Source organism: Gossypium arboreum, chromosome 3 (assembly GCF_025698485.1).
Source record: "Gossypium arboreum isolate Shixiya-1 chromosome 3, ASM2569848v2, whole genome shotgun sequence".
NCBI lineage: Eukaryota > Viridiplantae > Streptophyta > Magnoliopsida > Malvales > Malvaceae > Gossypium > Gossypium arboreum.
This window is the reverse complement of record NC_069072.1, coordinates 499,050-514,453: the sequence shown is the minus strand read 5'-3', so window position 1 is coordinate 514,453 and position 15,404 is coordinate 499,050. Positions and strand designations below refer to the sequence as shown.

General features: G+C 31.4%; 2 protein-coding genes across 4 annotated transcripts; both read left to right on the top strand.

Moving 5' to 3' along the window:
- The first annotated feature begins 2,958 nt into the window (after positions 1-2,958).
- On the top strand, positions 2,959-7,101 carry LOC108475647 (protein SUPPRESSOR OF GENE SILENCING 3-like). Of its 3 annotated transcripts, XM_017777631.2 has the most exons (7): positions 2,959-3,184; positions 3,262-3,300; positions 4,645-5,509; positions 5,592-5,886; positions 5,969-6,216; positions 6,301-6,455; positions 6,548-7,101. In XM_017777631.2, exons 3-7 carry the CDS (start codon positions 4,664-4,666, stop codon positions 6,735-6,737), a joined length of 1,734 nt encoding a protein of 577 aa, XP_017633120.1. In that variant the 5' UTR covers positions 2,959-3,184; positions 3,262-3,300; positions 4,645-4,663; the 3' UTR covers positions 6,738-7,101. The 3 variants fall into 3 exon arrangements, with proteins under 3 accessions (XP_017633120.1, XP_052881299.1, XP_052881298.1); XM_053025339.1 differs by lacking the exon at positions 3,262-3,300; XM_053025338.1 differs by having other exon boundaries at positions 2,959-3,300.
- Positions 7,102-10,187: 3,086 nt separating this feature from the next.
- Positions 10,188-15,093, top strand: LOC108474588 (uncharacterized). The gene is made up of 11 exons (XM_017776561.2): positions 10,188-10,712; positions 10,848-11,097; positions 11,203-11,350; positions 11,447-11,554; positions 11,731-11,888; positions 12,096-12,261; positions 12,549-12,685; positions 12,799-13,486; positions 13,603-13,715; positions 14,280-14,535; positions 14,623-15,093. The coding sequence occupies exons 1-11, from the start codon at positions 10,526-10,528 to the stop codon at positions 14,911-14,913; spliced, it is 2,502 nt and encodes an 833-aa protein (XP_017632050.1). The 5' UTR covers positions 10,188-10,525; the 3' UTR covers positions 14,914-15,093.
- The last annotated feature ends 311 nt before the right edge of the window (positions 15,094-15,404 follow it).

The following is a 15,404-nucleotide window of genomic DNA, read 5'->3' as shown; positions in this document are numbered from 1 at the left end:
AGTATTAAATGTCAACTCAAATGTAACGTAAAACATTTTTAAAATCCGTAGACCAAATTTTTTATATATGTCTATAATCTATATAGATAGCTTGAACATAATATGTTACAAAATAGTCCTCGATTTTAATGAATTGTTAACGCAATTGGTACACTTGTGTACAAATTTTTATTTTGTGTTTTAAGTACGCACCATCTCAAATCCAATATACTTTAAAGGGTTTTTTTATGTTTTGAAGTTTTCGGGCTAGTTTAAAATTTTGGATAATAATTTTTAAATATTTAGTTTTTAAAACATTTTGAAATAGTCAACTAATATTTAAAGCTTAAACTGACACTTATTGGTGTTTTAAAACCTCAATTAAAATGTTTAAAATGTTTAAAACTAATTTAAAATTCATTTATAAATAATCCACGATGGTATGAAAGATGAATCTTTTAGAAAAATGAAGATATTATGTAAGATGAAACTTCTTGTGTTTCACGTGTTGTGAAGAATTGTCAAAATTTTCACATATATTACAATTTATGTAATAGATTATTAGTATATTTAAAAATATATAATTTTACATTTACTTAATATAAAAATTAATTATGTTTACTCAAATATTAAAAATTCAAATTTAATTATATTTTATATTGACTGATAATTTTGAAAAAAAATTGGTGAATTACAAGAATTTGCCTAAAAAAGATATTGAAATAAATGTACCCTTATCTCTCATTATTCACGTGTTTTTCATACCTTTTGAGATTATAGTTTTAAAAAAGTATACTTATATCCCCAATTACAAATAATTATAATTAAAATTAATTATTAAAAACATAATCATATTGATAGTAAAAATAAAATCGAATCTAGATTAAAATAAAATCTAAAAAAAACTCCATGCAAGATCTGTGTGGAAGCCATAAAATTATTATTAAGGAGTCAAGATAAAAATATAAAACATTGGAAGGTAAATTTAGAAAGAAAAAAACTAAAAAGGCATAAATTGAGTTAGTAAATTTTAGGGGACTAAAATAAAATTCCCCCATTTTATCTAAAGAGCCAAGGCCTAAAGAATAGGTACCACTTTGGATTCGCGTCTGCACACGATAAAAACAATGTAAGGTTCAAACTTAAAAACAATGAAGAAAAAAGACAACCATTAATAGAAAGCATAAACAATGGTGTACACATACAAAACTAACATATAAGAATATTATAAATTATTGCATAAATGCCACTGTTTCTAAAAGAAAAAAAATTAATATACTAGAAAGATAAATTTACAATAATCGTAATATTGGAGGATTTAGAAATACAACATTAATCAACCGTTAATAACTATTTCATAGTTTTACTATCATTAGACCAACTTAATAACGAAATTTCATTAACCTATAAATTATTGTCAAAAGCCCAAAAATTCCACTACAATAGCTCAATCAAATTCTTTATATATATATTAAGTATAGATATGGAAATTAAACCCATAATCATATTATAATTAATACACCATAAATTTATAAGATAAATTTCCTTTTTAAATTAATTAAGTATTAGTTTCACGATGTTAGAATTTTAGTTTGACAAACCGCGCAGCCTTAGGCTATTTTTTTATTCTTAACTTTCGAAAAGTGTGTAAGCAACTCAAAGACAAAAGAACTCGCCAAGTGTTTGAGTAAATTACATCGGCAGTTAAGATTAAAGTCTATCTACAATATGATTTACAATATTTATAATGGTAACTCCAGTTTTTCTGAAGTGTTCCATTAGGTTGCCAAGGTTTCAACTAGATAAGTTTCTCCACGTGTTCTACGAATTGGGTCAGTTTCAGTGGGTTAAATAAGTCCTATTTAATTAGTTTACCTCAATGGGAAGTTTTGTATGCTTTCGTCACGAGTTTTGATCCGTGACCCATAACATTAATGATAACTTTTAATTATACACGAGCTTTGATCTAATGTGTAATATTATGCATAAATTTTGATTTGATTTAATTTTCACCAATTACTAACATAAATGTTGATATAACATTATTTTAAGTTTGCACATTACATAAACAAATAATTATATTTATCTAATATAAAATTAAATTAATATAATTTAATTTATTTAAATGTATAAAATTAAATTAAAATTAAAGTTTTACCTACACATTTATAGAAATAAAATAATATATAAAATAGTTTATTTTTAAAATTTCATACTCTTATGTATGTTAAGTTTTGAATGAAAAATTATAAAGGTTTAATAGTATGATAATGATATTAAATTAACTTGAAATCATATAATAAATATGAACTATATTGATAAAACAATAACCGATAAAATATTAACTTGAAATCATATAATAATATATATTAGTGCGTTGAAGTTGGAGAAAGATTATGGATAGTTCTAGCCTTCTAGGCATTGTTAGGAGGATAATGCATTTCAACGCACTCGGATCTACGTCTTTTTGTATTGGTAATAATTAATATTCATACTAATCGAATTAAAACTCAATCAACAGCTCTTTATTATTTTTTATTTTCTTTAATGATAACATATTATACTATTATTAATCATCAAATATTTTCCCTATGAAAATTAATTATTCATACATATATATATATATATATATATATATAAAGATTATAACGACTACAAGTCTGAACGTGATTCATGCAAACGAAGCAGAAAATGAAAGGAAGCTCCCGTTTCTATCATCAATTAAAATGAGTACCACATATCTTTCACATGAAAAAAAAAGTATATATTGAAAATAACCTATAAAAAAATATATATACAGACACACACTTCCGGCCAAAATATTTTTACGCATAAATAAAATTAAATAATGACTTTTAAGAATATTTAAAATTTATATTAATTATTTATATTTTATATTTTATATATCATAATATTAATATTTTATTATTAATGCGCTTTTAAGACATTCAAATTTATATCTTTATTTTCTCTTACACTGATGACAAAATCAATATTAATTAAACTAAAAGTTAATCCACGGTTATAATCATAGTTAGTTGAAAAAAATAGAAAATAAGGAAAGTGAAAAAAGCGGGCATGCAATGGACTCTCTGCATGGAAGTAAATCTGCGATATTTATGTGCATACAGTCGTGAAAAGGGTCCCCATTCTCGACTCAGTGGGGGACTCGGCCGTCTGGTCATTTCTATCACTCACAACGCGCGTGCGTCTCACATCCCTTCTTCCATGATTAATGATTTCTCAGTTTCTCATTTTTAGACTCTCTCTTTTTCTCCACAGGCACCTGTTCTTTTTTTTCGCTATTCAAACTCTATCCTGGTAAAAATACCCACCTTTTTGTTTTGGTAAAAAGCATGTCTTTTGTTAAATGTTAATGTATTCTTCCATGAGAGTTTCAAAGAGAGTAAAGAGTTGTTTTTACGTGATGGTCTCATGTTCTTAATGGTTGAAACTTGAAATCTTTGTTTGTTTTGCACATGAATTGTTTGTATAAATGCATGTGTTGATGTCATTTGATTGGCTTTTGAGTTATTCAAACTGGATGAATAAACGGCGGTATTTTTCTTCTTTTTTTCGGCTGAATAACTTGTTTATTTTCATATTTTATGCATTGAAAAACGTTACGTTTTGAAAAGATCTGTACTTTTTTCCCTGTTATATTCAAGTTTTATGTTTCTTTTTTGAGTACTGGTTTACAGTTGTTTTAAATTAAATCTGCCATAGCTACTTTGCTGCTTATTCTTGCTCATGATTGGCTAAAGGAAAGATAGGTAGGTTTCTATTTAAATCTTACCGGTAAGATTCCATATAAATTGGAAGTAGCTAGCTGATTGATCCTAGAGAGAATTATCCAATTCATTTGATTTCAAAATGGTATTGTTTGAAGTGCTCACCATTTGCATATATATATATATATATATGTATATATTTACAAATAAGTTATCATTTATGTATGTATTATCTATTTATAATTTTTTAGATTAAGTAACTACTCTTCTCAATATCAACGTGTCGTTTGATCAACTATTTTTATTTTAAGACTCATATTATATCTTTTGTTTCATAGATTTTCTTTCTTTAATTATGATGCGTAATCTTAACATTCAAAGCATATTTTTGAATAATCTAGTTATTCAATTATTCAACCATTTCATTATATCAAATTTAATATTAATTGTATTAATTGATATTTATATATTTCGGTACAATAACAATATGTTATTAGTCAGTTAATTGATCATATTTTGTTCATGAAAAGGGGTTTGATTGGTATTAGTGTGGATAGAACAAAATATTACCGATCTAATAAGCATCTTGTATTAGAACTTAGAGAGGAATTAATCTTATATGATATGAAATTTTGACTCTTCATGAGTGTGCTCAATATAGATATATCCCATAGTGGTCCTTGGTAGTAAATAATTTTAGCTGATGGAAAATCGTAGCATTTTGTTTTGTTCTTCCTTGGAAAAGAAGAGTAACGTTTGGTCTAGTACTTTTAATGTTGGGACGTTTCACTGTGAAAATTAAAACCATATGGGTAGCTTTTATGCATCATTAATCCCTCAACAACTGAGCACATATGTGATATTTCTTGTTTATGTACTGATATAACTAAGCTTCTTGCTGTGAGAAAATCACCAGTCTTTTCATTCAATACAGTGATCTAGGAGTAGATTTCATGGCAGATGCTATTGACCCATTTCCTGACTTGGGGAGCGTGTATAAAGTTTCCGGTCGTCGTCAAGTAAACAGGGATGTAGCAGACATCAAGCTTGCTTCTTCAGTGGATGGTGACAAGGAGAACACAAGGGAGTCTAAAAACCGAGTTGCTGCAAATTCTTGGTTACATAGAGATTCTACATCTAATGTATGGGGACATCCAAATTTGATTCAGAAACTTAAGATGCAAACTACTTCCAATATCGGGCCAATTGTGGATGGTACTTGTTTGAGTTCCAGCAGACATGGTAGTGCATCGACCCAACAAGGTGCTGGAACTTGCCCTGATCAAGCCGGTTTCACTTTGCCTAACAGTTCAGAAAATAGAGTTGATGAATATGATAACAATGACCCTGATGTTGTGTATGATAACGATGATTTGGATGACTATGATTTCAATTTTGATGAAGACGAGAAGAGTCATGAAGCACGCAAGAAGAGCAAATGGTTCAATGCATTCTTTGAACATTTAGAGAAATTGACTGTTGAGGAGATTATTTCACCAGCTCAGCAATGGCACTGCCCTGCATGTCAAGGTGGACCGGGAGCCATTGATTGGTATCGAGGTGTACAGCCTCTAATGACTCATTCCATGACTAAAATGACACGGAGAGCTAAGATGCATCGTGTATTCACGGAACTTTTGGTCGAGGAGATGCGTAGGAGAGGAACCTTCATTAAACCGGCCAACGACGCTGTTGGCAAATGGGAAGGGCTTAATGATAGAGTTGCAGATCATGAAATAGTTTGGCCAGCAATGGTTATCATTATGAATACAAAATACGAACAGGACGAAACCGGCAAGGTACTTTACTGCTCTTGGATACTAAACTATCTCTATTACTAATATACTGCTAATTGCTTTGTACTGACTGTTATTTCATCAGTGGAGTGGGATGGGAAATCAAGAGCTTCTCAATTACTTCAGCTCATATGCTGCGACAAAAGCCAGACATTCGTATGGTCCACAAGGACACCGCGGGATGAGTGTGTTGATCTTTGAGAGTTCAGCAGCAGGGTATTTAGAGGCTGTTCGTTTGCATAAACATTTTAAAGAACAAGGAAGGGATAGGGATGCTTGGGATCATTCACGGGTCCCATTCTGTCCAGGCGGAAAACGCCAACTTTACGGCTACATTGCCATCAAGGAAGACTTGGATGTATTTAACCGACACTCTCAAGGTCTAATACGCTGCAATCACTTTTGTTAAATCATTGTTTTTGAACTTTTCTTATGAATGATACAATCTATGCGATCAAACAGGGAATTCCAAGCTGAAATTCGAGCTGAGATCATACCAAGAGATGGTTGAGAGCCAAATAAAGAAGATAAACGACAATAGTCAGCAACTTACCCGACTTAAAAAGAAGGTTGCTCAAGAACAGCAACATTCACAAGTCCTTGCAGAGTCTCTAGGCCGATTGAGTGAGAAGCTCCACCAGACAATAGAGCCGAAAAATCGTATCGTGAGGCAACGAGCTATATTGCAGCATGAACAGAACAAAGAAGAGGTAGCATTTTTTAACTTTATTGCTGCAATTTCAGTGTTCTATAGCTAGATATCTCTTCCTTATTGCAATGCAATGGTTTTCCAGTTGGTAGCTAAAGAACAATATTTCAAGGAGAGAATCAATACTATCTACCAATCCATAGACTCTAAGGAAGATAATTTCGAGAAGCTGCAAAGGGCTGCAAGTGAGAGAGTTAAGCAATCAAATACGAATCCGATACATAATAAAGATGAATGCAGGTGACATTCTATCTACTCAAAGCTGTAACAACACTTTTTTTTTCTTGTTCTATGTTGTGAAGTGATTTTTTAACATGTTTTTGAATATTCAGTGCCATTGAGCTTCATGAGAAAAACATAGGGGAGTTCAATGCAGAGAGGGAGAAGCTGATGAAAAGTCGTCAAGATAGAAGGTTAACAATCACACTACGGTATTGGGAAGATCTTGTCAAGCTCGAGGAAGGGTTTGAAAAAGAATTGACCTTGCTTATGGAAAAGTACACCTCCAGAAAATTGCATTGAGGAACAATAGACCACTAAATGGACAAGACATGAACCAGAGATAAGGAAATAGAAGACACAATACCACCATGACCATTACCATTGGCACAGTGAAAAGAAGCAAGACAAACACTTGTTTGATACGTAAATATAAACCAGTTTTGTTACTTGATACACTTTTTAAGTTTTGGAAAGAGAAAAATGGTTTATGAGGGAGGGAAGTTTGGGGTTCATGGTGAACACTGAAATAGTGAAACTTCAAGTAATGTTTTTTATGCATTTTTGTTTCATATTTTTGGCATTTGGCCATGGTATTGTCAACTTCACCATAAATTTTTTATTGTGATTTTATTCGAACTAAAGATATTTTATTTATACATTAAAATCTATACTACTATATATATACATCAAAAAATAGTTGGAAAAAGTAGGAATGGACTTTTTCGTCAAGTATTTAAATTAAGTTCTAATTCTTGAGTCGATATTATTAAGAGGGTTTACTTGAATACCACTCAGTCCAAACATGACTAGATTTAGACCATAACACGGATAAGAACATCTACAATAACACCCAAGAAAAAAAGATGCCATACTACTATATATACCAAAGGAAAGCCCCTAAGGCCTTCCTTGCATGAAACAATTCCATTGTTTTTTAAATTTCAAATTTAATAATTTTTTAGATTATATAAAATAGTTAAATTTTAGTTTTAATACTTATATTTCATTCAAATTTGAGATTTAACCTCTATACTTTATATTTAATATAATTTGATATCTCAGTTTTTATAATGTCATTAGTTAGTCTATTAGTTGGTCTAGTTAGTTTATTTTTATTAAAATGCTGATGTGAAATTTTAAGAATTGTTATTGTTAAAATTCTTTATTAAATTTAGATCTATTTATAATGTCATTAGTTAATATATGAGTTGGTCTAGTTACTCTATTCTTACGAAAATGCTGATGTGAATTTTTAGGACAGTTATCACCGTTAAAATATTATATTAAATTCAAGTTTATTAGGCCATTAAGACAAAGCACATGTTAGACTTTCGTTAGATAATTAACGTAAGAGTGACTAAAATATTTAATTTCCAAAAGTTGAATGACTAAAACAAAAAAAAAAACTAATAGTTGAATGATTAAAATAGAACAAACTAAATAATCGGGTGACTATTCTTATAATTTACCTAAATACAAACAGTAAGTTTAGTATTTATTTGAGGAATTTAAATAAATTAAAATACGCTTGTGTATTCTTATTTATTTCTATTACTTTTATTTATAGAAATTTAAATTTTTATTTTTAAATTTAAAAATTTAAATTTAATTGTTAATTCAGTTAATGTTATTTTTTTAATTAGTTAGTGTACTATTTTGAAATAAATAAAAATAATGGTTTACTAACTATGTAATCAATAAATGACGTAATAAACATAAATTTAATAGAAAATTTTAATAATGTCAATAATTTCACTTGTACTTTTTTAATTCGAAGGACGAATACATTAAATTCTTGAAAAAAAATATAAAATTAAATTTCAAAGGTAGAAAATTAATATATGGATATTTTAACCTTTTGAATAAATAACAAATATTTTGAGAAAAATTTTAACAAAAGGGTAAATTCCACCCAAGGTCATTAAACTATTAGTAAATTTAAGTTTTAATCACTCAACTTCAAAAAATTACAAAATAATTATTAAACTATTCAAAAATTTTCATTTAAGTTATTAGGTTGTTAAATTGCCATTGCATGGCTTTCTTCATTCACACTATTGGCAATAATCGAAATCTCTCTTTCCCCTCCTCTTCTACAATCTAGTTTTTTTTTCATAAAACAACACTGAACGTCACGAATTTGTGAACCAAAATCCGAATAGATTTTTTTTCTCATCTATGACACTAATCATCAAATCAGCTTAGATCTAAGGTATATATATTCTACTTGATGGGAATTATTTGACTGTATTGATCGTTGAATTGTCACTTGGAGCTCGCTAGTTGAACTTAAAAAAAAAAAAAGACTTGACAGTATAGTGAAATAAATGAAAAATTTCGAATAGTTAAATAACTATTTTGTAACTTTTTAAAACTAAGTGACTAAAATATAAACTTATTAATAGTTTGATAACTTTAGGTGTAATTTACCCTAAAAGAAACTTAAAACACACGTATAGATGTGCTAGAAGCTAAATATAAGTGGTGGTGATGGTTGTTTCAAACTCCGATGACAAAAATTTTGGGTGTTGTGCTGGGTTCCGTTTCGTCTCGTGTCAGCTAGGTAATGTAAAGGCAATGGATAATATTATTTTTAGCCCCTGAACTTGACAATTAGGTTCATTTTGGTGCCTATAATTTTTTATTCACTTTAACACTTAAACTTAACAATTAGGTCCATTTTAGTCCCTGAAATTAAAAAGCATAAAAGTGTGATTATACGATACTATGATATTATGTCATCTCATCACTTGAAAATTAAATAATTTAGAGTAAACTACACCAAGGTCACTAAACTATTAGTAAGTTTACGTTTTGATCACTTAACTTCAAAAGGTTACAAAATGATCATTGAACTATTTGAAAGTTTTCATTTAAGCCTAGGCTATTTAAAATCATTGTTGTATGGCCTTCTATGTTTACATCGTTTGCACCAATCGGAAACTCTCATTCATTTTCTCTTCAACAATTTAGTTTTTTTCATGCAACATCTTTGAACGACATGATTCTATAAACCAAAAATTCAAACAACTTTTTTCTTTGACCTCCAATAGTGATCGCCCGATTAATTTAGATCTAAGGCATGTTCTTTTACTCGTCGATGGGTACTAATCCACCGTATTAACTGTTAAATCGTTGCTTAAAGCTATCTATCTTTTTTTTTTAAGTAACAACCCAATGACTTAAATAAAATTTTTTGAATAGTCAAATTACTTAAATGAAAATTTTCGAATAGTTCAATAATAATTTTGTAACTTTTGAAGTTGAATGACTAAAATATAAACTTACTAATAGTTTAACGATGCTGAGTGTATCTTACCAAAAAAAAAATTATACAAAATTTTCAGTTGATGATAGGGAATAATCTTGGAGTGTCACATATAGGGTTTTAATACCCAACCTATAGTTGAATAGGTCAGACCATCGATTCACAATTCAAACAGTTCAATAAGTTTAACCATCAGACGAACAATAATTAAATAAATAATTAAATTTCTTAAAACTCTAAAAATTGAAAAATAAAAATTTTATTAAACCAATTTAACTTGTTCAATTGTCGATTTTTGTTTCAATTTCTTACTTTTACCAATTTTAAGCAGTTTTTGAGTAAATTCGTTTAATCTTCTGTTCGAACCGTTATATTAATCGGTTCTCATTTTATTTGACATAATCCTATTCCAATAACACATGTAACGTTATCGAATCTTTTAACAGAATAAAGTGTTAAGTTGAGGGGCAAAAAATTATATTATCCTAAAAGCAATTATCCCAAATGACTCTTTAAGATCCAGCACGTTTATTTTCCTGTGCATTAAAGGAAAAGCCATTTCCACACGCCTCTCTTATTCATCTTCATCTTCTTCGCTTTTGATTCCAACGTCTGTAGTTACAAATCTGTCTCAAAGCTTGAACCTTTGAAACCCATTAACCCAAAGAAACTTATGTTTTCAAGCTTATGAATTCCAAGTCCTCTCCAATAGAGCTATTTGACCCTTTTAAATTCCTTTAATAATTATTTTGACTACTTTGCTTCATTAGGATTCGACTCATGGATTCAATTCTTGAATCTTGAAATCCCGCCCAAAAAAATGGTTACTAAATTTCAGGTTACCCAGTTAAAAGCATCGGATTTTGGGTTGAATTATCTGATTTCCAGCCATGAAAAAGTTTTCAAGTTTGGATATTTCTCAAGAAACTCACCTTCAAAGCAGAAGTTGAGGTTCAAGCTTGTGGGAGCTCAGAAGGATAGATGGAAGCTCAATGACATTGACACCAGTATGAATATATATTGGCAGCTTCTTCATTTTTGCTATTCTGTTATCTCTGATTGGCTATGATAATAATCAGTAAAATTGTTGGGTTTTTTTTTTTAATAATTTAATTGTCCTAATAGCATACATTAATTTACAGATACTGTGCAAGAAAGAATAAATTCATGGCTGACAAAGACCCAGCATTTTTTAAGTGAGATAACTTTGCCACTAGTGAAAACTGGTCAAACTGGTCAAAGTGGACCTGGAAAGCTTGATCCTCGAAATGAAGATGAAGTTGATAATCAAGAAATGGAAGACATTTTCATGGCAGAAGGGATTATTCCTAGTGTTTTGCCTAATGGAAATCTTTCGTTAGCTGCTATTGTATCTATTGAGCAGTTTAGCAGGTGAAAAATTATCAAATTATGTGTGTTAATGTCTTGTTTAATTAGCTTTAAGATAATGTTTAAGTTTTGGATTGTGATAATGATGTTTTGTATTTAAGTTTACAGGATGAATGGATTGAGTGGAAAGAAAATGCAGAAGATATTTAGAACTCTTATTCCCAAAACCGAGTACGATGATGCTCGTAATTTGGTGGAGTATTGTTGCTTCAGGTTTTTGTCAAGGGATGCCTCTGATCTTCATCCCTGTCTCAAGGTTCATTATATGGATACTTAATGTCCATTTTCTGTAACTTACTTATTTCCTCATGTTTTCTCACTGGTTTCACGTCTGTCATCGATATGTTTACAGGAACGTGCATTCCAGAGGTTAATGTTCATCACAATGCTTGCTTGGGAGAATCCTTACCGTGATAAAAACAATTTACATGCTTATTCACTGACAAAATCTTCTCTTCAGGTTCTTTTTTCCTTTAATTACCTTTTAAAGCATTCTGAAATTATATTGGTTTCGATTATGTATCTGAACTTGCTTGAATTTGATTCAAGTTTATTCAGGGGCGAACTGTACCCCTCCTAGAAGAAAACAAAGAGTGCGAGTTGTGAAATTAATTAAGTTTACTGGCGTTATTGAAGGGAAAGCTGGTGGGAGAGGAGGCTTTTATTCGTATCGCTCCTGCAATTTCGGGTGTAGCTGATCATCCTACAGCACATAACCTTTTCAAAGCTCTCGCTGGTGATGAACTGGGCATTTCATTACGAGTGTGGCTAACTTATATCGATGAACTTCTCAAGTAAGCTTCTGATTTCATACTACTAGTGCTAATCATGTTTGTAAAGTGATCCGAGAGTAAATAAACAATCAGTAATTCCTCACACTCACCGTGCTAAAAGTATGATGTCGAATGGTGGACTTCGCATCCTTTTTAGCATGTTTCTTCTGTTAGTTATTGCCCGAGTTTTCAATTTGCTAAGCTTGATTCCTGCTAGTTCTAGTGTAGAGTGCATGAAGGAAGGAGATCGTATCAAATCAGTGAATATCCTCAGCTCTCAGAGGAAAGAGTATTGTGCATCGGTTCTAGCAGGAAACGACCTGTTCTAAAATGGGAGAATAACATGGCATGGCCTGGGAAAGTTACTCTAACGGATAAAGCGCTCTACTTTGAGGTACATATCGTCCATAATAACTCGTCTATTGATTTTACGCTGTAGTTGTAACCTATGGTATCCTCCATTTGTTCACGAGTTGACTGATATATGCATACTAAGTGGAATGGCATGCAAGCATCCTGTTTCCCGTTTTGGAAATTGAATTAATTTATGCATTCATTCGGATATTGGTTTTATTCATGCAAATGAGTAGAAAAGTTCAAAAACTTTTAATAAGTTTTTGAGGGAACTTAGTGATTTTCGATCCGGTCCAAGTATTTGATATGATGGTCATGTTGTTGCAGGCTGTTAAATTTAAAGGGCGGAGCAATGCAATAAGACTCGATCTTACAAGGCCTGGATTGGAAGTTAAGAAAGTAAAAGTTGGACCTTTCAATTCTGGGCTTTTTGACTCTGGAGTAGCTGTTTCATTGGGTCCGGGGTGAGCTTCTTGGGTCTTTTTCATGAACTTTTACTTATAGTATTTGAATTTCTGGGTACTTTTTCTTTTTTTTGGTTCGATCATGTATCTTTTGTTGTCAACTTTCTGTTCAGATCACAAACATGGGTGCTGGAGTTTGTCGACTTGGGTGGTGAATTAAGGCGAGACGTTTGGCACGCGTCTATCAGTGAAATTATTACTCTACACAAGTTTCTTAATGAGTATGGACCCGATGATAATGATCGATCACTATCTCAAGTATTCGGTTCTCAAAAAGGGAAGGAAAAGGCTACGACGAGTGCCATTAATGGCATTGCTAGACTTCAAGCTCTCCAGTTTATGCGAAAGTTGTTAGATGATCCAATCAAACTTGTTCAATTCTCTTTTTTACAAAATGCGCCCCATGGTGATCTCGTTTTCCAATCACTAGCCGTAAATTATTGGGGTGGACCTTTAGTTTCAAAAGCTACGGACTTGAAGTATCAACATGCTCAAGGAACAAGCCCTTCTGAACCTGAAGTTGAAATAAGTGATCATGTATTTGACATAGATGGAAGTGTTTACTTGCGGAAGTGGATGAGCTCTCCGTCTTGGGAATCTAATGCTTCCATTAATTTTTGGAAGCATGCTTCAACTAAACCAGCAGTCGTGTTAAGTAAAAGTCTTGTTGTGGCCGATAAGTCCCTTGTTGAAAAAGCAGCAGCAATCTGCAAACAAAAATATCAGGCAGTGGAAAAAACTCAGGCCACGATTGACGCAGCGAAACTCGAAGGGATACCCAGTAATATCGACCTTTTCAAGGTTCAGCATCCATTTCACTATGTTCTTTTTATTGTGCTTGTTTCAGCAAGTTCGGTTTATGTTGTACATATAACCTTATATATCATCGAGCTGATTTTGTGTTCACCTTTATGCAGGAACTTCTTCTCCCTTTTACTATCACGGCTCGGAATTTTGAAAAGCTTAGACGATGGGAGGAGCCGCACTTGACTCTCTCATTTCTCGCATTTGCTTATACAATTATTTTCAGGTAGACGCATCACGGAAATCATTGTTAGGCAAACAGCACTTAATCTTACAAGCAATACTACACTTGTTAGCTTTTGAATATGAACTCATGAGTTCCCATATCGGTCGTGCTATATATTTTGCTTGTTGTAGAATAGGGTCTTCACCTAATAGGATTCGAGCTTTTGTTTAAATTGGGTAAATGTACCATGGAAGCCCCTATACTAGGAATCCGTTTGGATTTTGCCCCCTTTAATAGAAAAATGGGCAAATTAGTATCTGCACATTAGATTAAAGAGCAAATTGGTCATTTCTATTAAAAATTTCATCCATTTTTACTATTAAAAACTAGTGTGACTGATCAGACAACATGGACCAGTTTTTAATAGTGGAAATGGATAAAACTTTCAACATGAGGACCAGTTTGTTGTTTGATCTAATGTACAATGACTAATTTACTTATTTCTTAAGTAAAGGGACAAAATGCAATTTGACTCATGGTACAACATCCTCCATTGGAATTTTACCGTCTTATTCAATCCGTTTTAGCATCAATATGTTGATGTGTTGAACATTTACTCCCTAGGAATCTGCTGTCATATGTTTTTCCCATGGCATTGATCATCTTAGCCAGCGGCATGCTAACACTTAAAGGACTCAAGGAGCAAGGTCGTCTTGGTAGATCTTTTGGAAAAGTAACTATACGTGATCAACCACCTTCAAATACTATTCAAAAGATTATAGCCGTAAAAGACGGTATCCGTGACGTGGAACATATCCTCCAAAATCTGAACGTTACTCTCCTGAAATTACGAACGATTCTCCTCGCAGGTCAGCCTCAGGTATGATGTCATTAGTCATGAACACATGTTTTCATAGCAGAAAATACGAAATAAATTATACTTGTTTAAACGTTCTCCTTTTTGCAGATAACAACCGAAGTTGCATTAGTGTTGTTATCATCCGCAACCGTTCTTCTCATCGTGCCTTTCAAGTACGTCCTTGCATTTCTTCTATGTGATCTTTTCACTCGAGAGCTCAAATTCAGGAGGGAGATGGTTAAGAGATTCCTTGCCTTCTTGAAGGAACGTTGGCTTACCGTGCCAGCAGCACCCGTAATCGTATTACCATTCGAGGACGAGGAATCCAAATCATTGAAACAAAGAAACCAAACTGATAAAGGCGCGATCAAAAAGAATGCAGAGGAGTTGGAGACCTAGATACTTTTGTTTTGGACATGCACATATACTATAGTGAAAAATTAGTTTCTATATGGTACAGAAAAAGGCAAAAAGTTACAGTTTAATCCCATTTTTGTGGACATTGCTGCACTAATATATGTGGCAATTGAATTCTTGTTCTTGGCTATATAAATAAGATTAAGATGATTGTCTTAGTTAGCTCATGAGCATGGAATCTTCTGTTCTATCACATCATTTGATTAACACTTGAATTTACTAAACTTTACACTTTTGAAATATTAAAATTAGTTCATAATATTACGATAAATTTTAAAATTATATATAAATTTTAATTTTATGTAATTTTATACAAGAAATTTTGATTGGATCTAATTCTCATGAATTATCAACATAAATTATCAATTTATCATTATTTTATGTTTATATGTTGCATATACATATAATTATATTTATTCAATAATAAAAAATTGATGAATTTAATTATTTTAATGTGTATAATTGCACCAAAT

What these genes read in the sequence shown, in the direction of transcription:
- LOC108475647 (XM_053025338.1), top strand. Translation starts at nt 3,215, where the DNA reads ATGATTTCTCAGTTTCTCATTTTTAGACTCTCTCTTTTTCTCCACAGG. An exon ending in GCTATTCAAACTCTATCCTG is followed by an intron (nt 3,301 to 4,644) that starts GTAAAAATACCC and finishes CATTCAATACAG; the next exon opens with TGATCTAGGAGTAGATTTCA. An exon ending in AACAGGACGAAACCGGCAAG is followed by an intron (nt 5,510 to 5,591) that starts GTACTTTACTGC and finishes TTATTTCATCAG; the next exon opens with TGGAGTGGGATGGGAAATCA.
- LOC108474588 (XM_017776561.2), top strand. Translation starts at nt 10,526, where the DNA reads ATGGTTACTAAATTTCAGGTTACCCAGTTAAAAGCATCGGATTTTGGG. An exon ending in GCTCAATGACATTGACACCA is followed by an intron (nt 10,713 to 10,847) that starts GTATGAATATAT and finishes ATTAATTTACAG; the next exon opens with ATACTGTGCAAGAAAGAATA. An exon ending in ATCTTCATCCCTGTCTCAAG is followed by an intron (nt 11,351 to 11,446) that starts GTTCATTATATG and finishes ATATGTTTACAG; the next exon opens with GAACGTGCATTCCAGAGGTT.